Genomic DNA, 24,959 nt, shown 5'->3' on the forward strand with positions numbered 1-24,959 from the left:
TAGACCAATGTTTAACCAAGTCAAGTTGTGATTTTAATGATTAGCATTTTTTTTTTATCTGTGTTATTGATTGATTGATTTGTATTCTTTTTCTGTTTTTTTTTTTATTTTTCTATTTTTATTCTAGTTATTCTTTTTATTCTTTTTCTGTTTTGTTTTCTTTTTTAATATTCTTGTTTATTTTTCTTTTTATTCTTTCTCTTTGTCTTATTTTTATTCTAGTTATTCTTTTTATTCTTTTTCAGTTTTTTTTTATTTTTATTCTTCTGTTTATTTTTCTTTTTATTCTTTCTCTTTGTCTTTATTCTTTTTTTTGGTTATTTGTATTCTTTTTATGTTCTTTATTCTTTTGATCTATTTTTATTTTTCTGTTTATCTTAATTTTTTTATTCTTCCGTTGATTGTTTTTTTTCTTTATTTTATTCTTTGTTTTTAATCTTTTCATTCTTATTTGTATCTTTTTTTTTTTTTAAATTTTTATTCGGTTTATTCTTTCTTTGTTCTCTTTAATTCATATTTTTGTTATACACTTCTCATTATTTTAATTTTATTTGTAATATTTTAGTTTTTCCTCATTTTTTTGCAGCTCTTTCTTTAATGTTATACTTTTATTTAATTATACGTCTACCCCTTTTTCTTTTTTTTCCTTTTCTTATTATATGTTCCAAGGACCTCAGAGAAATGTAGAGCAGTAGTTCAATCCAGTTTGTACTTAGTTTCTTGATGTTGGGAAAGTTTTTAGAGCCCTTCGGTTACGTGCACACGGTCAGGATTTACAGAGGGAAATTCTGCTGCAAATCCTGATGTGTTGGCAGGAAAAAGCAGGCAGCAAATTTTCCTTACAAAATTGATGCACAGAAGAAAAAAAAAAGCACAATAAAAAAAAGCAACGTGTGCACATAGCCTTGGAGTTCATAGAGCATTCTGGGAGTTGTGGTTTTTTTTTTTCACTGGTGACATTCGACAAATCCTCACATTGCCTTATTCTAGTCTACGAATGTAGGATACTCTTCCATTTTTTTTTGTTTTTCCTTCTAGCCTGCCATCCCCCGGATTGTAGTCCAGTCGGCCAGTGTTGATGACGGCGCATTCAAGCCTAAGCCGGTAAGTGATCACTGGTGGACGACCCGACGTGGTCATCTAAAGTCATACTAATATAGATTCGTTGGAGGGGACGAGTTAACTAATTTATGGGGGGTGTAGTGTAGCGGGCGGCCGGACACACACACACACACACACACACACACACACACACACACACACACGTGACCCCTCGTCCATCATTTTGGCAGTAATTGTATATGGGAATGAAGACGCCCCTGTTCTTTGAAGTTTTGGCATTTCCGAACAGTTGAATTTCCAGGTCATGTCAAGCCCCCCTCCCTGGCGCGCGTCCCCCATAACTCTGCACTCTGACAGACAGTATTGATTACCCAAGTTTAGTACATGTTGCCTCTGGGAAATAGATCTGAGAAATGGTCTGTTTAATCTCAGAAGCTGCCTCTAAATTCTTCACCTGTAAATTGACAGGCCCCAGGAAAATGGAGGGCGGTGGGGAAGGAAATTTGGAAGCGAAAAATAAATCTTTGGCAGCCGGTTGAAAATCTATGATTTATCCCGGCCTTAAGTGCAGCCAAAGAACTGCTAGAGACATATAGATCACTGCAGCCCTCCAGCTGCCATAAATCCTGCCGTCTGAGCAGCGAGAGGACCCGGCCTGTCCCATAAATCAGACTTCAAGTAAATATTAGGAGCAAAAAATATTCCTTGTGCAGAGTTTGTCCTTTTGCAAAAGGTGATGGGCATGTGTCCTCTGCTGTGCGCCATTAACACTTCACAGTCTGGACCACACCAGGTGACCTGTAGTGATTGTTTACCACCGAACCCTCCTGACAATGGCCGACCACACCATACACCTATAGCACTCCCAGTTACTCTGGAGCGGTCAACAAGACCAGATGCAAACATCCGTGCCAATAATGCTGGACTGATAGATCTATTAGATATAAGGTGTAGAGATAGAAGATGGAAGATATTGGGTGGATAGACGATGGGTGAGTGGATATTGGGTACATGATAGATGGATGGAGGATGAAGGGATGGATGGAGGATGAAGGGATGGATGGAGGATGAAGGGATGGATGGAGGATGAAGGGATGGATGGAGGATGAAGGGAGGGATGGAGGATGAAGGGATGGATGGAGGATGAAGGAGGGATGGATGGAGGATGAAGGAGGGATGGATGGAGGATGAAGGAGGGATGGATGGAGGATGAAGGAGGGATGGATGGAGGATGAAGGAGGGATGGATGGAGGATGAAGGAGGGATGGATGGAGGATGAAGGAGGGATGGATGGAGGATGAAGGAGGGATGGATGGAGGATGAAGGAGGGATGGATGGAGGATGAAGGAGGGATGGATGGAGGATGAAGGAGGGATGGATGGAGGATGAATGAAGGAAGGATGGATGATGAAGGAAGGATGGATGATGAAGGATGGATGAAGGAAGGATGGATGGAGGAAGGAAGGAAGGATGGATGGAGGAAGGATGGATGGATGGATGGATGAAGGAAGGATGGATGAAGGAAGGATGGATGGATGAATGAAGGATGGATGATGGATGGATTGAAGGATGGATGGATGAAGGATGGATCGATGGATGAATCGACGGATCGATGGATGGACTGACTGGGGAAGGATGGATTGACCGATGAAGGATGGATGATGGATGATATTGCCCGGATAGCTTGGCATTTGATATGACAGATAAATATAAGAGATTGTGAGAGAGACAGTGATGTGAGATGGGTATATGAATAATTAGCTGAATATTAGAGAGAAATTTGATGGCTAAATAGATAGTAGGAACGCTCAATAATTTGTCACCCTCGCTGTAGACTCGCTGATTTGCACTCTTTGGTCTATTAGAAACCAAATGCTACCAATGTTATTATTTGTAAATTCGATCTGTTGACAATTTTTTCTTCCTCCCCTCACAGGTTAACCATGACGAATGGGCTGGTATTAGGCAACCAGTGATTGCTCGTTCCCCGATACAAGATAAGAGAAGTGACAAGTCGCCTGCAGTGCCTTCCCAACCAAAAATCTGTGATTCTCCAGTGCAAGAGTCCCAGGAAGGACCTCCAAGCCCACTAAGCGAAGCTTCCAGTGGATACTTCTCTCATAGTGTCTCCACAGCCACACTATCGGAGGCTTTAAGTACAGGGAGTGAAGTGTCTACAGGACAAACACCAAGTCCTGTGGCTACCGATATTAGCTTGGCTACGCTAACTACCTCCCAGGAGCCTGAGAAAAACGAAACGGGCAAATCAGAAACGGTGTCTGATCAGTATCTTTCCTCAAACAAACCTGAAGCTCAAAAGGAACTGGAGAAACCAAGAAACTTGAATCATAAGGAATATCATGACCTAGGTTTTAGCAACACTAATGGTAACAAGCCTCATCCAAAAACATCAACTGTAGATGTCGTTAAGGTTTTTTCTGGAGGACATGCAACTGTAGACCTCTCAAAAGATGTTTTTTCCCAAGACAAGCTTCCAGCAACAAGCCACGGAGTCTCCAAGGAATCTTCTGTTCCACCTCTTATCACTGATCCAGTCCAAAGTAAAGCTGTAGCATCACCTTTCAAAATCCAGAAAGTGAAAACTTCCGAGCTTAAGTCCTTCACACAGATGCTCGGAGAAGAACTGGTAGAACCACCAAGCTTGGAGAAGGTGGTGGGAACAGGAACCAAGTTAAAGGAGAGTCTGGAAAAGATAAACGACCAAGTCGGAAGTGCTGAAGACCCGTCGGAAGCGACATCTGACTCTGAGGAATCTCAGGAGGCTCCAGAGTGGTTGAAAGAGGGTGAATATGTGACTGTCGGGACCAATAAGAATGGTATTGTGAGATACGTTGGGCCCGCAGACTTTCAGGAAGGAACATGGGTTGGCGTGGAGCTTGATGTTCCTGCTGGTAAGAAACTTTATTCTAAGGTCCTTACTTTGACACTCCAACCGGTAACATTCCCTACCAGGTCCCGTAGAAGTTAGATTTTTGGTGGATTTCTATAGAACGTCTACAGCCGCCTTTAGACCGATGAGTAATGAGGTGCAGGTACATGATGTGCGCATACACTAAAAATTATTTTTTTCTACAATAAATTAAATTCTAATCTACCTTTTTGGGCGTCTCGAAAATCCTAATCTGGCCAATTCTCTCTCTGGGTGCCCTAATCTGATTAATCCTTTTGTCTGGAATACCCCTTTAATCATTTCTCAAGTGGATAGCTGATAAGGTGGGTGTCCCAGCACTGAGACCCTCACTGATCCCTAGACACAGTTGCCGGCAAGATAATGGCATGGGGTTGTTTGACTGGAGCGTTGGTTGAGTCTACCCGCTAATTCTGCTTTCAAGATGTATAGCACTAATGTAGACAGTCGAGGGCAGCGCTAGCTTTATCTTACACTACCATAGATTCAGGCAGAAGCACAGGATTCTCCACTCTTTTCAAACTCCTCATTGCTTGTGGTGGGTGTCCCATTGGATAAAAGGCAATGCAATCGAATCAGCAAAGAGTTCAACTTGACACAATATATTGTAAATATTTCCTTCTGTGTCTGTATAGTAGCTCTTGATGACATACCCTGAAGACCAACAAGCTCTAACAATTTTTGATTTTACTTGGGTTCTTAAACAAAGGGTCTGTTCCTCAAGTCATTATTTTCTTCTTTTTTTTTTCCCCCACCCCAGGCAAAAATGATGGCTCAGTCGGTGGTAAGCACTACTTTAAATGCAACCCAGGTTATGGTGTCTTGGTAAGACCCAACAGAGTGAAGAAAGCCATCGGTGTGGCTCGGAGAAGAAGTGGCGGGTTGCGTTTGCAGGGTGGAACTGCTTTAGAAGACCGGAAAACTGGGAGCTTGTCTGGATCTGCTGGAAACCTTGCAGCATTGACTGCCTTGGCCAAACCAGATAGAGCCGCAAACATAAAAGCGGATGCCCGGAAAAAGACGGAGAACAGGAAATCCTGGGCGAATTAATGTATAACACACTACATGATGGTCATGATCTCTAATGACTGTCAGTGACTAAGTCATCTTCACTACTCATTCCGTGCTGTTCTTGCCGGTACGGCTGTATAGAAAGTGACGGTACGGCAGAACTGGTACGGTATTTGATCTCCACACTGGTGACCAAGGCTCGGCTCGGATCCAATGATGGATCTCATGAGGCAGAATTGAGATCCATATTTCTTTTCTGACCGAGCCAGTGAGGTGTGGAGGACCTCCCTAATGCTTTTCTCCACCATGCTTACTCGATCTTTTCTTTCAACCATCTTAACTTCTACATGTATATATGTGTATGTGTAAATATGTCCATATTGTATGATTTTAGGGCAGGCATCCCTTCCACGATCCTGCACGACCTATCAGACCAACATTTTGACAAATTTTTAGTTATTTTGTTGCATTTGCAATCTGGCAAAGCTGACGAAAGGGAAAATAGGCTGGGACCAGTCACATCTGAGTCTACGCGTCTGTGAATATAGTGTGTTTATGAATTTTTGGCAAGTATAATGTGCAATGAGAAGCAAAGGCAGTCCTGTCATGTACGTTGGCCAATGTCCACTACTGCTTCCCTGTAGACCCCATGTACACTTTTTTTTGTGCACGTTTCTTGTATTTTGTGATTTTGGGGGATTTTTTTTTTGCATGATCCCACTGCTACCACCAATGTTAAGAATCACTCTCGCCTTTGTTTTGTGTTTGCACCTAAGTGTATTTTTTTTAGAAAATCTGAGTAATAATTCAAGTGGCTTAAATGATGATGTTCCCCCACCCTACCGAAAGGAGATAGACTGGTTGCTGTGGATTTAGGGCTCGACAACCACAGTCTGGTGACCTATTTCGGTCAATTAGTTTGTCTTCGATAAATTAGGTCTTAAGCTTAAGGCCAGACGGACACTTTGACGTGAGAAGCTTGGAGGTGCTCATTCCATTTTTTTTCTCTTACTGCCGTAGTAATCAGATATTTGGGTGGAGGACCTCTTCAGCACAACGCAATCACGTAGCATATTTTTACGTGATGCCTATAAAAGCACAAGTTTTGTTCTGTGGATGGTGGAGGGTCTTATATTCATGTTATTTATGGGTGATGGGATGTGGTGATGGGTTATAGAATTGTATGGATGAAGATGGGGAGGGGGGCGCGAAATACAATCTAATCATTGTTTTAGTGACGACCACTACAACAGTCAGTTGATTGGAGAATGAGGACGATGTGCTGTGACCAAGGCTCATTTCAGACAGTCATCCTGGTGGCAGAGCCAGAACTACGTTGGATGCAAAGACCTAAAATTATAGTTCTAGAAGAGCTGGAATCTCCGATGAAGGGTACACGGGCTCTTAACTATGTGATAAGTCAGAAACTCCTCTGTCCCAATATCGGTGGACCGAGGCGTGTTCCATAGTCATCTCTGTACTCCTTCCGTCCCATATCTGCTGTAGACCTTGATGTACTTGCCTTCCTCCACTTTGGAGGCCATTTTGAACAAACCTTCTGCTTCCTCAGATCCTCACACTTTCAACATGTCTTTGATACATTCCTTTTAATGTTTCTTTTGCACTTCACATCACAGTCTGTGTTATGAAATCGCAACTTTTCATTATAGTTATGACACCGGGAGAGAGGTTAGAAACCATTGTCGTAGACCAACATCTTCTCCACTGATGGTGTAATCCAGATTATCTTCTCACTGCCTCATACAACACAAGTCCACCACAGTTATAGCACTTTCCCCAGCATACAGTATCTGCGTGTAAAGTGGATTCTGTTCTATATATATCTATCTATATATATATCTATATATATATATATAGATATATATATATATATATATATATATATAAAAATCTGTCTTTTGTGTGAGCACTAATACATATGAATCAAGGAATGAAAGACATGTGGAAAAAATCAGGACCAAATGTGAAAGTGGGGGATGGGGGGGAACAAGCTCACAATTTTCAACTGATTGATCCCAAGAGCCAGAAATGGTAAATTTAAAAAAAAAAAATCTGTCCATTGTAGTATGTTTTTTTTATAACTGTGCCTTAACCTGTGATCCACTTCAGACAGTATAGGCGCTTCAAAAAAAAAAAAAATTGAGATTTCGTAGAAACTGGTGTTGGATTTTCATCAATCTCTAGAACTTTGCTTACCACCACTCTTTCGAGAAACTCATGTAGGCCGTTGACTGTAGGACACGACTTTATGAACAGGACAGTATTCTCTTTCCCGAGAGAAGCTAAAGTGTAGACCAATGGTCCACCTGGTCCCCAACCAACAGAAGGTTTCGACACCAATTCCTCCTAAAACACAGGCAGCTGTAGACAATTGTTGGTATTGGGTATCAATTGTTGTTCGATCTTCTCAAGTTTGTCAACATTTTTAATTGAGATTTTTTTTTTGAAGACTTCTACAGATTGTAACAATCATGTTTTGGAAAAAAAAAAGTCTTACCTTGGTGAGACATACTTCTGTCAGTGCTGCGTTGGGCCTCCTACCTCTTCAGCTTGTAGCATTCCAACGATCTAGCTTCTCCAGAAGGACATGACCAATAATGATCACCTGTCTTCTTAAAGTTGTTCTCCTACCTAATCGGAGCCCTACCCAGAAAATACCTCTTTCATGCTGTGTTTTTAGAATAGTATTTTCATATTACGTCTTTGCCAAGTATGTATTACAAACCACACTTGCCTTTCTGTCAGGACTTTGAAGAAGAAGAAACCTATTCGGAAGGTTCTATCTCCAGACTCCATTTTTGTAAATTAGAAGAACTCTTGGTCATCTCGGACATATTGGTGTCTGGACCTTTTCATTGCCCACCTTGTATTACTAATAACTACTTTTACCCTTGTAGGCGGAGAGGGGGGTGGTCTTCCTACCACTTTTGGACAAATGTGGTCAAGACTGTCACCCAACCCCTCTGAAAATTGCCCAATTGTCTTTGCAACTTTTTCTTTCGAGACCACTGTAATTTTGGGATGTTTACTGGATGTCGGAGCTGTGGTGAATCCCCTGTGGTAATAAGCCTCCAGGAAATTCTGCTTTTATTTGGGAGAGAGGCGAGAAGTTAAAAGCGATCTGTACACTTTCTGGGGGAAGTATCTTTTAAATTCTTTTGTACATATTTTAACGCACTTTACTTGACCTTAATCGGCCATACGCGGTTAAAATCAAGCAAAAAGACAAAACATCTCACGTATTAGAAACATTAGCGTAATTTTTTTTCCCTTTTGCTCTGCTGCTGCAGTTTTAGAGATTATGTACATATATAAATATAGATTTTTATCGTCCAGCAATAGCCGGAGCCCGCAACCCACTGCCACGGATCGGATCGGCATGAATTACGCTTAGTTAAATTATCACATATCTTATAGGAAAAAAAAAAAATACATTGCGCTCTTCCAGGGATGTACTTGTGTGTTAAGCAGGGGTGGAGACTAAGGACATAACTCCACCCATGCTTAATTGTCATGTAATGTGAGATTCTTGGCTGTTCAACTAATTATCTAAAGCTATCAGTGAAGCGGACACTGTCCACAAAGCTTCAAGCCGAGCTTCTCCAGGCCCGATGCCCGCATAGGAGGGATAATGGCTGGTGATATTACTCCGCCCATGCTTTGATATGAAATACTTTGCTGTTTTATTAGCTAAGCATATAAAGCTTCCCATACTAGTCATCGACTATCCTCGAAGCTTTAGGTCAAGCTCCTAATGGTTACAGTAGGGTAAAGCGGGTCCTCAAACAATGACTCGACATCGCCCCCAGATGGCTGCCTTCTTTTTACATTCCCAAAAATATCAATTTGGTCGTCTTTTTGTCATTTTTCACAGTAGCCCACACCTGCGGCTGCACTGGAACGCGTCAGCGGCATTCTGGAACTAGTCCGCGGCTGTTTGGCAGTTATAATTATAATGTGCCTTAATTCTCTTAGATGTTTGTAGACAATTAAAACTTTTGATACACGAGTTTGATATTTTCTATTTCCACACTGGGGCTGGGTTTTGTTTGTTTTTTTGGGCATTTTTTTTTTTTTCTTCTCTATTTCACAAATGAAATCACTGTTATTTTTTTAATTGGGATTTAAGTTGCTAAATTTGCAAATAAAGCAGCTGGCACATATATTTATTACACCTGGAATGGTCACTTTCCCGATATAATAAACTGTGAGTTTGTATTAAAAATATACAAATATATATATTCTCTCGACCTGGAGGTCCCGACTCCCCGGGCCCCTTATCAGTAACCAGAGCCGCTACTGTAATAATTAGCACCGTGATCCAATTACGTCCTCAGAAGTTTTTGTGTGTCATGTCTGTGGAGAGAGATGAGCTCCTTGTGGACCCCAAGGCTTGTTGGAACTTTTTATGGTTCAGTGCATGAGACTTGTAGTTCCCCTGCAGATTGGGAAGGCACAAGCTCCTCTCTATAGTTTTAGTGCTGTAGATTATAACCACTTCTCACAAATGCTCACATGATTTGTGTTGGGGCCCGAGATGTCCCTCGTATTCTCAAATTGGACAATAGATTAATGAATTTTTTTTTTTCCAATAAAAGCTGAATTCCAAAGAGACATCTATGAAATTTCATATTGTTTTTTAACTGATTTTATTGTATTACGCTCCTGTATAATGTTCAATGATGTCTAATTAATAAACTTTTTAAACATGATGGTAATCGAGTTAATTTATATACTATATATATATACTGCATGTATAACATTGATTTACAGTACGGTGTAAAGGTTTAGGCAGGTGCGGGAAAAATGCAGGAAAGGAAGAAGCTTCCAAACATAGAAGTGATAATAATGGCTTATTTAACTCAATTTAAAATGCAAAGTGAATGAACAAAAGAGAAATCTAAATCTCACCAATCACCGTGTCAGCGGTCTGCAATGTTACCCATTTTTGTGCTCCTTGAAAATCCCTTGAATAGCACATCTTAGAAACCCCAGTTGTTTTGAAATTTTTCCCTGGAAAACACCTTGCTGATGCAGTATAATTACCTTGTGTCTTGCTGCTGCATTCAGTCTTTTTTTTTTGTGTGGACTGAGTGGAAGCTTTTATTGGGAACATTTTACATAACATTTGGGATCACCGTTATCCAGCGCTCTACACTGAGCACTTACTTTGGGATTTACATCTAAATCTCTGAGTGACGTGATCCCCGAGGTTTCCATTCACTGTAATGAGGCAGCAGAGTTTCTCTGGACTCCATCTGGCCTCTGTTCTGCAGTGTTCTTTTCAGAAGTGCACAAAACTGTGGCCGACGGCACCTTTATGCAATCCTAAAAAGATGGACACCGTCGGATCACAGGTCAGACGGCATCCACGATGCCTCCATCTGCCTCATTATAGGGAATCTTCCGCCAGAGGTTAATAGTGAATCACATATTTCAGAGATTTACACGAAAACCCCAGTGTAAGCGCTCAGCACAGCGCGCAGGATAAATGTGCGCCGAGCTTTACTTTGGGAGGCAGAATGAACAAAACAGCAGGTGAAGAATTGGTTTTTATTTTTTTTTACGCCGTTCCTCTTGCAGTAGAAGTGATTAGGCGACTTTATTCTTCAGGTCAGTGCGATTACAGCGATACCAGATTTATATTGGGTTTTTATTTTTGGATGCTGTTAGTGTTTTTTTTTTTTAACTAGTTTTGCATCATATTCTAGTATCTTGATAAGCAGCGCTCGTGAGATAGATAGGGATAGCTGCGGGTAGTGCTCCTCACCACACGGAGGAGAAAGGGAAGCTATAAATAACAAGAAATATATTTTGCAATATATGTACCTGCGCTTACCCTAACAGTATATTCTGGTATACATCGTGGGTGGTTACCTTATTAGTTGACGGGTAGTGGTGAATCCGTCTATAGATGTATAGGCAAATCGGGAAAGGCTTGTGTGAAGGGACTGAAATGGTAAACGGTACACTAGTGAACAACAATGGACGTGTACAGAAATATAGATGTACAGAAATATAAATAAGATCACAAACACTAAGCCTCTAAAAAATGGAATGGTGCCAATGAAAACAATAAAATGGACTGTGCAGGACTAGTGGGTGCCCATATGGTGCATCCCCGATAAAGGACTATAAAAACAGAGGGCCAGTGAACGAACACCCCAAGAAGTGCATAGCCTGAAATCAAAGAAAAAGAGAGTCACTGATATGTGTCTATGACTCTGGTTAATGCACTCAGCGAGTGGGGATCCGGTACCTTTCCTGTAAGTACTCGTAGGGAGTAGACTGGCAGAATGGCGCTTAGAATGTCCGTGCACTTCTTAGCGATAAGAAAAGTCTTTGTACTTAGCTCAAGTAGACGCTTGCTTTGGAAGTCTTGGGGTGTTAGTTCACTGGCCCTCTGTTTTTATAGTCCTTTATCGGGGATGCACCATATGGGCACCCACTAGTCCTGCACAGTCCATTTTATTGTTTTCATTGGCACCATTCCATTTTTTAGAGGCTTAGTGTTTGTGATCTTATTTATATTTATAGTTCTGTACACGTCCATTGTTGTTCACTAGTGTACTGTTTACCATTTCCGTCCCTTCACACAAGCCTTTCCCGATTTGCCTATACATCTATAGACGGATTCACCACTACCCGTCAACTAATAAGGTAACCACCCACGGTGTATGTATACCAGAATATACTGTTAGGATAAGCGCAGGTACATATATTGCAAAATATATTTCTTGTTATTTATAGTTTTGCATCATATTTTGAGAGCTATAATTTTTTGATATTTTGGCAGAGTCGTGTGAGGGCTTGTTTTTTTGCGGGAAGAGTTGACATTTTTATTGGTACCACTTTCGGTCACATGACATTTTGTTAATTCCTTTCTATTCAGATTTTTGGGAGGCAGAATGAACAAAACACAGCAATTCAGTAATTTTTTGTTTTTTTTTATACTGTAGTTCCATCTGATAAACTACAAGGACAGCATTATAGGTCAGGTTGTTCCAGATGTAGTAATACTAAATGTGTACTTTTTTTTTCACAAAAATTCTTATTTGGGGGTACAATATATTTTTTTACACTTTTATTATTTTGTGATTTTTTTTTTTTTTTTTTTTTAAATAGGTTTACTATATATATATATATATATATATATATATATATATATATATTTTTTTATTTATTTATTTTTTGTTAATCCTTCTATGGGACATTAACTTTCAGCAGTCTCATTGCTTTGTAAGGCATTGCAATGCACCACCTCACAGTTCTGCACTGACACAAGCTTGTTAAACCATGCACTGGGCAAGATCTAACAAGCGTGCTAGCCCTGGTAACCTGGATATCGTCATGACTACGTATATCCACCATGGCAACGATTGGCCGCAAGCAATGATGCTGATTGGAGGGGAGAGGGAGCCCCCTCCCTCTCTTTTCAATGCTGTGATCGATATCGATTGCAGCATCTAGAGGGTTTCCTAAGTGAAGATGGTCAAATTGCGCCCAATTAGCCATGTTCCCTCCCCGATGTCATGTGACTCATTAGTGCTACAAAATCTCAGGTGTGAATAGGGAGCAGGTGCGGTAAATTTGGTGTTATCACCTTCATACGGTCACTGGACGTTCAACATGGTCCTCATGATAAAGGACTCCTTGAGGATCTGAAAAAAAAAGAATTGCTCTACATAAATATGGTCGAGGATAGAAGATAATCGCCAACACCCTGACACTGAGCTGCGGCACGGTGGCCAAGACCATACAGCGGTGTAACAGGACAGGTGCCACTCAGATCTGGCCTCGCCATGCACGACCACAGAAGTTGGGTGCACGTTATCAGCGTCAGAGGTTGTCTTCTCACATTAGAGGGCTGCCAGCATTGCTGCAGAGGTTACAGGAGGTCCACCTGTCAGTGCTCAGATCATACGACGCACACTGCATCACATTCGTCTGCATGGCTGTCCTCCCAGATGGAAGCCTCTGCTAAAGATGATTCACATGAAAGCAGCAGACACGGTGTTGAAGACAAGCAGACTAAGGACATGGATTACTGGAACCATGTCCTGTGGTCTGGAGAAACCAAGGCAAACTTATTTGGCTTAGAATATGTCAGCATTTTTCATGGCAACCAGGTGAGCACAAAGACAGTTGTGTCCTGCCTACAGTCAAGCATGGTGGGGGTGTGATGGTTTGGGGCCACATGAGTGCTGACGGCTGTAGGGCTACAGTTCATTGTGGGAACCATGAATGCCAACATGTAATGTGTCATATTGAAGCAGAACATGATCCCCTCCTTTCGGAAACTGGGCTGCAGGGCAGTATTCCAACATGATAATGACTAGTGATGAGCGAGTGTACAAGTTGCTCGGGTGGTCTCCCGAGTATTTGTGACTTATCAGAGATTTCATTTTCATCGCCACAGCTGAATGATTTACAGCTACTAGCCAGCCTGAGTACGTTTGTGTTGCTAGGGAATCCCCATATGTATTCAAGCTTTCTAGTAGCTGTAAATAATTTAGCTGCGGTGAGGAAAACGAAATCTCCGAACACTAACAAATACTCGGAGATCATCCAAGCAACGTGTACACTCGCTCATCACTAATAATGACCCCAAACACCTCCAAGACCACCACTGCCTTGCTAAAGATATTGAGGGTAAAGTTGCTGGACTGGCCAAGCATATCTCCAGACCTAAACCCTATTCAACATCTGTGGTACATCCTCAAAAGGAAGGTGAGGGAGCGCAAGGTCTCCAGCATCCACCAGCTCCGTGATGTCGTGAGAGTTAGGGTATGTGCACATGTTGAGGATTTATGTGCGGATTTTTCTGCGCAGATTCAGAAAAATCCGCAGGTAAAAGCCCTGTGTTTTACCTGTGGATTTACCGCGGATTTTGTGCAGATTTCGCTTGCGTTTTTACACCTGCGGATTCCTATTAAAGGGAACCTGTCACCCCCAAAATCGAAGGTGAGCTAAGCCCACCGGCATCAGGGGATTATCTATAGCATTCTATAATACTGTAGATAAGCCCCAGATGTATACTGAAAGATGAGAAAAAGAGGTTATATTATACTCACCTGGGCGGTCCGATCCGGTGGGCGTTGCGGTCTGGGGCCTCCTATCTTCATAGGATGACGGCCTCTCTGACCTTTCCCAGCACCTGCACACTGCAGTACTTTGCTCTACCCTCAACAGGGCGATAAAGTACGCCTGCGCCGGAGCGTGAAGACAAGAAGAGAACATCATGTGATGAAGATAGGAGGCCCTGGACCGGACTGCGACGCCCATCAGACCCAAACAGAACCGGGACCGCCCCTGGGTGAGTATAATCTAACCTCTTTTTCTCATCTTTCATGATACATCGGGGGCTTATCTACAGCATTCCAGAATGCTATAGACAAGCCCCTGATGCTGGTGGGGTTACCTCACCCTCGATTTTGGGGGTGACAGGTTTCCTATAAGGAATAGGTTTCCGCGTGGTATTTTCCGCAGCATATGCACTGCGGATTTGGTTCTCCATAGGTTTACATGGTACTGTAAACTGCATGGGAAACTGCTGCAGATTTGCAGTGTCAAATTCGCAACATGTGCACATACCCTTAAGGCAGTGCTGGAATATAATGGTGGCCACACAAAATATTCACAATTTGCGCACAATTTGGTCATTTTCACTTAGGAGTGTATTCACTTTTGTCGCCAGCGGATTAGACCTTAATGGCTGTGTGTTGAGTTATTTAGAAGGCACCAAATTTACACTGTTATATAAGCCGTACAACTACTGTACATTGAATTGGACCACACTGATGATCTGACCCTTTGATGCAAAGGGACAATAAAATATAACAATGTGAGGGGTGTACTCACTTTTGAGATACACTGTACTTTATATTACTGATCTTGTTGTACTGATCCTGAGTTACATCCTGTATTAGGCCGGCTTCACACTCAGCGTATGAAAATACGGTCCGTTTTTTACGGCCGTAATACGCTGAAAAGTCCCCAAAATAGTGGTCCGTAGCTCCTCCTTAGGCAGGGTGTTTCAGCATTTTTTGCGCATGGCATCCTTCGTATGTCATCCGTACTGCGTGTTTTTATCGCAGGCTTGCAAAACCGACATACGGCTATACAAGGGATCCATGTGTAAAAAAAAAAGAATATATATATATACTGTCTATATATGTCAGTAGACACATATATGTGTATATATATTAATATTTCATCCAGCGCGATATAGCAGAAAGCCGGTAATTCAATTACCGGCTTTTCCTATCTCCTTCCTAAACCCGACATGATTTGAGACATGGTTTACATACAGTAAACCATCTCATATCACCATTTTTTTTGCAGATTCCACACTACTAATGTCAGTAGTGTGTATATGCAAAATTTGGCCGTTCTAGCTAGTAAATTAAAGGGTTAAATGGCGGAAAAAATTGGCGTGGGCTCCCGCACAATTTTCTCCGCCAGAGTAGTAAAGCCAGTGACTGAGGGCAGATATTAATAGCCTGGAGAGGGTCCACGGTTATTGGCCCCCCCCTGGCTAAAAACACCTGCCCCCAGCCACCCCAGAAAAGGCACATCTGGAAGATGCACCTATTCTGGCACTTGGCCACTCTCTTCCCATTCCCGTGTAGCGGTGGGATATGGGGTCATGAAGGGTTAATGCCACCTTGCTATTGTAAGGTTAGAAGAAAAAAGGCGTGCACTCTGTGGAATGGAGCTGGTGCTGGCTGAACCTGGACTGGATCCAGTTCAATCATAAATTCGGGCAAACAACCGCGCTCAGACAATTTTTTTGCATCAGAGATGTGAAATATTTCTTGAGTAACACCACAGTGGTCAATAGAGTTCTGAGGTAACGTTTCGACCCGAAAGGTCTTTCTCAAACCTCACTGTAAAAAACATGAAATAGACTATATTAAAGATGGTGAAACCAAAACAATACAGACAGAATACAGCATAGCAAAAATAATAGAATATCATAGGAAGTGCTAAACACGGTGGATGCGAATAACAGCAGCTAGAGGAGGCCAATACATGCATAATGTGGTAAACATGATGGATGCCACTGTGTTGCCAGATGTATAAAGGGATGCTGTATATGCCTGAAGAGTAAAACAAAGGGGGGGAAAAAAGGGGAGTGGGGGAGGCCTAACACCAGACAAAACAAACTGAAATAAATAACCATATTATGTGAGAAAATTATTTACATATGTACAAATCTTACAAAATACGTGAACGAGGCCCAGAGGAGTATACACGTAATATGAATATTAGATCAGCGTTCAGGCAGGCATACAAACGGAGGGCGGTAGGCTTCATAGACAACTGAAAACATATAGATATATATTAAAATACACATTGTAAGCAAGGGGTAGAGCAAAACTGACCTTAATGAATAGTGATGGAGGAAAGAGGAGGAGGACGATACTTGTCCGATAAATGGAGACAGAGGCTCCTATGGAGAGTAGCAGAGAATGAGGCAAGGCAAAATGCTATGGTGGGGGCCAGAAGCAAAGCCTAATAAACACATACCACAAATGGTCCGGAGAACAGAAGTACGAAGGTCCGGTACGGCACGGACAGGGCGCAGTGTCCCTAAAAGCACTGTGGATGAGAGACCAGGAGTGAGGATGCTAATAGTGTGAAGAGAAAGCAGGGAGCTAAGCCAAAGGGAGAAGGTACCTGTGGGTCCAGCAGGGAGGGAGGAGGCGGTAGTGTCCGGCATGGTGAACTGTCAGGGGATAAATACCAGCCAGACAGGAAGTGTGGTGGCGTAGAGGTGCGAAAAAGAGGCCAGGAACGCACGCTGAGGAGCTGAGGGAAGCGCGTACAGGAAGGAGCGAGAGAGAGGCCCGGAACGCACGCTGGAGCGCAGAAGACAATGCGCACGCGCAGGAAGCAGGAGGTGTCTAGAATGAAGGGCCGGCAAAGGAAGGAGCGAGAGAGAGGCCCGGAACGCATGCTGGAGCGCAGAAGACAGTGCGCACGCGCAGGAAGCGTCTAGAATGAAGGGCCGGCAAAGGACGAGCAGAGGTGCACTGAGGGAAAAGCGCTATGTCGGCGCGTGCGCAGAGTGTGCGGATGTAATAGGAGCGTGTCAGCACATAGGGCTCTGTGCTGATGACAAGGGGAGGGGAAGGGGAAAAGAGGAAACAGGCGTACTAGAGCTGAAAGAAAGAGAAAGTGAAAGTGGGGGTGGCGGTGTAGAACCAGAGGATACTAAATGAACTAAATAAAATGATGAGAAGTAAGAAGAAAAAGAAGGAGATAAGTAAAGAATAAGTAGAGAAATAAAGTAAAGAATGACAAAATCAATAAAAATAAAAAAGGCAATAATAAAAATATAGAGAAGAAAATAGAGAAAATATGGAAAAGAGAACAATGCGTAAAAATGGATAAAAATAAGGAAAATAAAAATAAAAATGAAACAAATGAAAAAATGTAAAGAATGAAAATGAAAAAGGAGAAAAATGAAAAATGAAAAGAACGAAAAAAATGAAAAAAATGGGAAAAAGGGGGAAAAAAAGTGAAACAATGAAAAAGATAAAAATTGGAAAAAATGAAAAAATGAAAGAAATAAGAAAAATAAAATGAAGGAGAAAGTGAGTGATAAAAATAATAATAGCAAAAAAAGGAAAATTAATAAAAATGAAATGCTAAAAAAATAATAATCAAAAATAAAAATCAAAATAAAAAATAAACCTAAATGGGAGGGGGGGTAGGGCGAGTACTTACCCCCAATGGACGTAACAGTATATAGGAATCAGACCGCCTGAAAATAGGAGATAGGTTAGTGATTTTGAAAAGAAAACGAGAGGTCAGCATGCTCTACGAACATAAAAATAGGAGAAATGGTACATATGATAGCAAATATAGTTTCACTGATCTTAAATTTGTTAGTATATATAGCAGCGTTAAAGATCTACAAGCACTGTCATAACAACAATGTAATTAAAGAGAATCCAGAGCAAGCAGGACAGCACGTAGTCCCATGACGAACAGATATCAGACTAAATTAAATCAGGTCAAGTTCCCTATTCAAACCCTTGGGTGTGAGGGTTTGCAAAGTATAAATCCAATAGGACTCACGTTGCCTAAGTAGTTTAGTGTGATCACCACCCCTCCTAGGGCGCTCTACCTGTTCTAGAACCTGGAAGCGAAGCTGAGAGACTGAGTGGTTAGCGGACACAAAATGGTGAGGAAGAGGGAGCCATGTTTTTGTACATCTTATGGTAGACTTGTGACTGGAGATACGGTCACGAATGTGTTGTGTGGTCTCCCCAACATAAAGTAACCCGCAGGGGCATTTAATAACGTAAACTACGTTGTTGGATTCACAGGTGAAAAATCCCTTGATTTGGTATTGTCTACCCGAGTGCGGATGAGTGATTGTGTTGGACTTAATGACGTTAGAGCAGCATGCACAGGCCAAACATGGGAACGTACCACGTTTTACAGTACCTAGAAAGGTTTGTCTGGGTATTTTGGAAGAGCTGCCCAGGTCCGCCTTGACGACTCGATCTCTAATGTTGGTAGGTCTCCGTTTACACATGAGAGGAGGTGTCGTGAAAGCCTCGATCTGTGGATATGAACGTCTCAGGAGGGGCCAGTGTTTGCGAATGATGTTATAAACTATAGGCATGACAGGGTGGTGAGTGTGAATGAAGGGAACGCGTTCTGGTTTTGTAGAAGCAATGGGGCGTGGGGATGGATTCAAGGCCAACATTTTTTCTCTGTCCAGTAGATTCCTAGGGTAATGCCGTACTTCAAATTTACGGGACATGTCATCAAGACGAGCGGGTAGTAGTCCGGGGTCTGAGACTATACGAGCCACACGTTTGAATTGTGACCGAGGTAGGCTTTGTTGGTAGAAGTGGGATGACAGCTGTGATAATGGAGAAGACTGTTGGAATCAGTAGGTTTAACGAATAGGTCGGTGTTGAGAGTCCCATTGGGACCCCTCATGACCAGCGTGTCTAAAAATGAAATCTGGGTGTTGTCGTAGTTCAATGTAAACTGCAGTTCATCTCGAATGGTGTTCAGGTAGTTGGTGAACGTATCCAAGGAATCTTGGGGCCCTGTCCATAGACAAAAAACGTCATCTATGTAACGAAGCCAACATAGGTTGTGGGATTGGAACAGGGGATTGGGATATACATAATTGCGCTCAAAGGAGTCCATGTAACTATTGGCGTAAGCTGGGGCTACATTCGCACCCATGGCAGTGCCTTGGGTCTGTAGGTAGTATTGATCACCAAAGAGAAAGAAATTGTTATGCAAAATTAAAGAAAGTAAATCAAGGCACAGGTTTTTCGAGTGATGTGTAAGGGTTGATTGTTCGAGAAGTTCCCCAGCCGCTTGAATGCCCAAGTCATGTCTAATAGATGTATAGAGACTTTTAACGTCGAATGTGGCAAGGATGCATTCTGGTGGAACTGTGGGGAGTACCCTAAGAGTCTGGAGAAAATGCCCTGTGTCAAGTATGTAAGATTTCATGTTTTTGGTCAACGGGGTAAAGATTTAAAGACTCTCTGCCATCGAAGAGCAATTGTCCACTTCACTCTCTGCAACTGATTGGAATACCCTGAAGGCCAAAACCGACAAAGCCATAGAAGAACACCGTAAATACCTACAGGACAAGAAGCGATCCAAATTCCAACGGGACTCTGAAGATTACGCCTCTAATCGAGTATATCGATGGAACGACTCGGCATCCACAAATTCCAGACAAGGAAATACTGGACCTCGACGTTACGGACCCTACAGCTCAGACAGCGACAGCTCCACAAACAGTTCCTTCCAGAACCGTTTTTTAGGACAACCCCACTCGAGACCCAATACCCGCCCAGGAGGAGACCGACAAGGAGGTCCGCCCGTAAATCGAGATCGCATGACTACAAGGTCCCAGGTAAGGCCCCAAACCCTGTTATCAACATCTCCTCTTACACCTTGAGCCCCTCTGAACTATCGGTCCTCCAAAAGGGCTTATCTTTTTGCCCTACCCCACCATGGGACAAGTTCAAATTATCCCAGGACCTACAACACTTCTACCGCAACCTTCGCCTCAAGACTCACTTTGGACTACAGAAGGACTCGCCAAGGAATAGGATCCCCGTAACCATGGAGAATCCTATCCCTGAACTGAGTATAGTAAGATTAGGTTTACGCACATCCAGTAGCTTCAATCCCCCACACAACTATCATGCAACTGAGGCCTATATTAGTCTGATTCAAAGGGACATCGACATCATGCTGGAACAACATCGCCTAGGTAATTTTCCCACCCACAGCAACATATCCGCTGTTGACAGACAAGCTATCGAGTCACTTAAAACCAATAAAAATATTACAATTAAACCTGCTGATAAGGGCGGATCAATTGTCGTGCAGAACACAGCCGATTACTCGGCTGAAATTCTGAGACAATTGTCTGATACGACCACCTACAAAAAGATTCACTCGGATCCAACCCCCAACATCAGACTCCAAATCAGTACGATTCTTCAAAAATACCAATCCCTCAACACAATTGACTCAAAGACCGCTACTTTTCTCACTAATCCACATCCTGTGACCCCGGTCATCTATACCTTGCCTAAGGTACACAAATCCCTCAATAATCCACCAGGGCAACCTATAGTCGCGTCCGCGGATTCCATTCTGGCCCCTATTTCAGTTTACTTGGAAAAAATCTTTACCCCATTGACCAAAAACATGAAATCTTACATACTTGACACAGGGAATTTTCTCCAGACTCTTAGGGTACTCCCCACAGTTCCACCAGAATGCATCCTTGCCACATTCGACTTTAAAAGTCTCTATACATCTATTAAACATGACTTGGGCATTCAAGCGGCTGGGGAACTTCTCGAACAATCAACCCTTACACATCACTCGAAAAACCTGTGCCTTGATTTACTTTCTTTAATTTTGCATAACAATTTCTTTCTCTTTGGTGATCAATACTACCTACAGACCCAAGGCACTGCCATGGGTGCGAATGTAGCCCCAGCTTACGCCAATAGTTACATGGACTCCTTTGAGCGCAATTATGTATATCCCAATCCCCTGTTCCAATCCCACAACCTATGTTGGCTTCGTTACATAGATGACGTTTTTTGTCTATGGACAGGGCCCCAAGATTCCTTGGATACGTTCACCAACTACCTGAACACCATTCGAGACGAACTGCAGTTTACATTGAACTACGACAACACCCAGATTTCATTTTTAGACACGCTGGTCATGAGGGGTCCCAATGGGACTCTCAACACCGACCTATTCGTTAAACCTACTGATTCCAACAGTCTTCTCCATTGTCACAGCTGTCATCCCACTTCTACCAAACAAAGCCTACCTCGGTCACAATTCAAACGTGTGGCTCGTATAGTCTCAGACCCCGGACTACTACCCGCTCGTCTTGATGACATGTCCCGTAAATTTGAAGTACGGCATTACCCTAGGAATCTACTGGACAGAGAAAAAATGTTGGCCTTGAATCCATCCCCACGCCCCATTGCTTCTACAAAACCAGAACGCGTTCCCTTCATTCACACTCACCACCCTGTCATGCCTGTAGCTTATAACATCATTCGCAAACACTGGCCCCTCCTGAGACGTTCATATCCACAGATCGAGGCTTTCACGACACTTCCTCTCATGTGTAAACGGAGACCTACCAACATTAGAGATCGAGTCGTCAAGGCGGACCTGGGCAGCTCTTCCAAAATACCCAGACAAACCTTTCTAGGTACTGTAAAACGTGGTACGTTCCCATGTTTGGCCTGTGCATGCTGCTCTAACGTCATTAAGTCCAACACAATCACTCATCCGCACTCGGGTAGACAATACCAAATCAAGGGATTTTTCACCTGTGAATCCAACAACGTAGTTTACGTTATTAAATGCCCCTGCGGGTTACTTTATGTTGGGGAGACCACACAACACATCCGTGACCGTATCTCCAGTCACAAGTCTACCATAAGATGTACAAAAACATGGCTCCCTCTTCCTCACCATTTTGTGTCCGCTAACCACTCAGTCTCTCAGCTTCGCTTCCAGGTTCTAGAACAGGTAGAGCGCCCTAGGAGGGGTGGTGATCACACTAAACTACTTAGGCAACGTGAGTCCTATTGGATTTATACTTTGCAAACCCTCACACCCAAGGGTTTGAATAGGGAACTTGACCTGATTTAATTTAGTCTGATATCTGTTCGTCATGGGACTACGTGCTGTCCTGCTTGCTCTGGATTCTCTTTAATTACATTGTTGTTATGACAGTGCTTGTAGATCTTTAACGCTGCTATATATACTAACAAATTTAAGATCAGTGAAACTATATTTGCTATCATATGTACCATTTCTCCCATTTTTATGTTCGTAGAGCATGCTGACCTCACGTTTTCTTTTCAAAATCACTAACCTATCTCCTATTTTCAGGCGGTCTGATTCCTATATACTGTTACGTCCATTGGGGGTAAGTACTCGCCCTACCCCCCCCCCTCCCATTTAGGTTTATTTTTGATTTTGATTTTTATTTTTGATTATTATTATTTTTTTAGCATTTCATTTTTATTATTTTTCTATTTTTTCTATTATTATTTTTATCACTCACTTTCTCCTTCATTTTATTTTTCTTATTTCTTTCATTTTTTCAAATTTTTCTTTTTCATTTTCACTTTTTTCTTTTTTTCCCCCTTTTTTCCCCTTTTTTTCATTCTTTTCATTTTTAGTCTTTTTCTCCTTTTTCATTTTCATTCTTTTCAGGTTTCATTTTTATTTTCCTTATTTTTATCCATTTTTACGCATTGTTCTCTTTTCCATATTTTCTCTATTTTCTTCTATATATTTTTATTATTGCCTTTTTTATTTTTATTGATTTTGTCATTCTTTACTTTATTTCTCTACTTATTCTTTACTTATCTCCTTCTTTTTCTTCTTACTTCTCATCATTTTATTTAGTTCATTTAGTATCCTCTGGTTCTACACTGCCACCCCCACTTTCACTTTCTCTTTCTTTCAGCTCTAGTACGCCTGTTTCCTCTTTTCCCCTTCCCCTCCCCTTGTCATCAGCACAGAGCCCTATGTGCTGACACGCTCCTATTACATCCGCACACTCTGCGCACGCGCCGACATAGCGCTTTTCCCTCAGTGCACCTCTGCTCGTCCTTTGCCGGCCCTTCATTCTAGACGCTTCCTGCGCGTGCGCACTGTCTTCTGCGCTCCAGCATGCGTTCCGGGCCTCTCTCTCGCTCCTTCCTTTGCCGGCCCTTCATTCTAGACGCCTCCTGCTTCCTGCGCGTGCGCATTGTCTTCTGCGCTCCAGCGTGCGTTCCGGGCCTCTCTCTCGCTCCTTCCTGTACGCGCTTCCCTCAGCTCCTCAGCGTGCGTTCCTGGCCTCTTTTTCGCACCTCTACGCCACCACACTTCCTGTCTGGCTGGTATTTATCCCCTGACAGTTCACCATGCCGGACACTACCGCCTCCTCCCTCCCTGCTGGACCCACAGGTACCTTCTCCCTTTGGCTTAGCTCCCTGCTTTCTCTTCACACTATTAGCATCCTCACTCCTGGTCTCTCATCCACAGTGCTTTTAGGGACACTGCGCCCTGTCCGTGCCGTACCGGACCTTCGTACTTCTGTTCTCTGGACCATTTGTGGTGTTTATTAGGCTTTGCTTCTGGCCCCCACCATAGCATTTTGCCTTGCCTCATTCTCTGCTACTCTCCATAGGAGCCTCTGTCTCCATTTATCGGACAAGTATCGTCCTCCTCCTCTTTCCTCCATCACTATTCATTAAGGTCAGTTTTGCTCTACCCCTTGCTTACAATGTGTATTTTAATATATATCTATATGTTTTCAGTTGTCTATGAAGCCTACCGCCCTCCGTTTGTATGCCTGCCTGAACGCTGATCTAATATTCATATTACGTGTATACTCCTCTGGGCCTCGTTCACGTATTTTGTAAGATTTGTACATATGTAAATAATTTTCTCACATAATATGGTTATTTATTTCAGTTTGTTTTGTCTGGTATTAGGCCTCCCCCACTCCCCTTTTTTCCCCCCTTTGTTTTACTCTTCAGGCATATACAGCATCCCTTTATACATCTGGCAACACAGTGGCATCCATCATGTTTACCACATTATGCATGTATTGGCCTCCTCTAGCTGCTGTTATTCGCATCCACCGTGTTTAGCACTTCCTATGATATTCTATTATTTTTGCTATGCTGTATTCTGTCTGTATTGTTTTGGTTTCACCATCTTTAATATAGTCTATTTCATGTTTTTTACAGTGAGGTTTGAGAAAGACCTTTCGGGTCGAAACGTTACCTCAGAACTCTATTGACCACTGTGGTGTTACTCAATAAATATTTCACATCTCTGATGCAAAAAAATTGTCTGAGTGCGGTTGTTTGCCCGAATTTTTGCTATTGTAAGGTGACATTAAGCCAAATTAATAATGGAGAGGCGTCAATTATGACACCTATCCATTATTAATCCAATATTAGTAAAGGGTTAAAAAAAAACACAAACATTAAAAATTAATTTAATGAAAAAATCACAAAGGTTGTTGTATTAATTTATTCTACTCTCAATCCACTCACTGAAGACCCTCGATCTGTAAATAAAAAAATAAAAAATAAACCAACAATATACATTCCTTCCGAGGATCTGTCACATCCAACGATGTAAATCCATCTGAAGGGGTTAAAATATTTTGCAGCCACGAGCTTTGCTAATGCAACGTTGCTCATGTCTGCAAAACCACGGAGAATGTAGGTAAAGTAGGTCAATGACCTATATTTACCTGCATTTGCGGTGAGGCGCCCTCTGCTGGCTGTTCCTAGATCGTGGGAACTTTCCTAGAAAGCTCCCTGGCTCGAGTTCATATGAGGACAACCAGCAGAGGGCGCCTCTTATGATCTCGAGCCAG

The 24,959-nt window shown here is 42.3% G+C and overlaps 1 protein-coding gene and 1 long non-coding RNA gene across 2 annotated transcripts in view; one reads left to right on the plus strand and one right to left on the minus strand.

The window, feature by feature from the left end:
• Positions 1 to 9,735, plus strand: part of KIF13B (kinesin family member 13B) — a 225,706-nt gene extending 215,971 nt beyond the window's left edge. The window contains exons 38-40 of the mRNA XM_069728391.1: positions 1,039 to 1,104; positions 2,999 to 3,974; positions 4,752 to 9,735. Coding sequence (XP_069584492.1) covers positions 1,039 to 1,104; positions 2,999 to 3,974; positions 4,752 to 5,041 — 1,332 coding nt within the window. The 3' untranslated portion in view covers positions 5,042 to 9,735. The remainder of the gene's footprint in view (positions 1 to 1,038; positions 1,105 to 2,998; positions 3,975 to 4,751) is intronic.
• Positions 9,736 to 16,426: 6,691 nt separating this feature from the next.
• LOC138638803 (uncharacterized) lies at positions 16,427 to 17,137 on the minus strand. Its single transcript, XR_011312548.1, has 3 exons — positions 16,706 to 17,137; positions 16,556 to 16,627; positions 16,427 to 16,478 (listed from the first exon to the last, which is right to left on the minus strand). It is a non-coding gene; the product is annotated as an uncharacterized lncRNA (long non-coding RNA).
• Between the last annotated feature and the right edge of the window lie 7,822 nt (positions 17,138 to 24,959).

Source organism: Ranitomeya imitator, chromosome 5 (genome assembly GCF_032444005.1).
Source record: "Ranitomeya imitator isolate aRanImi1 chromosome 5, aRanImi1.pri, whole genome shotgun sequence".
Taxonomy (NCBI): Eukaryota; Metazoa; Chordata; class Amphibia; order Anura; family Dendrobatidae; genus Ranitomeya; species Ranitomeya imitator.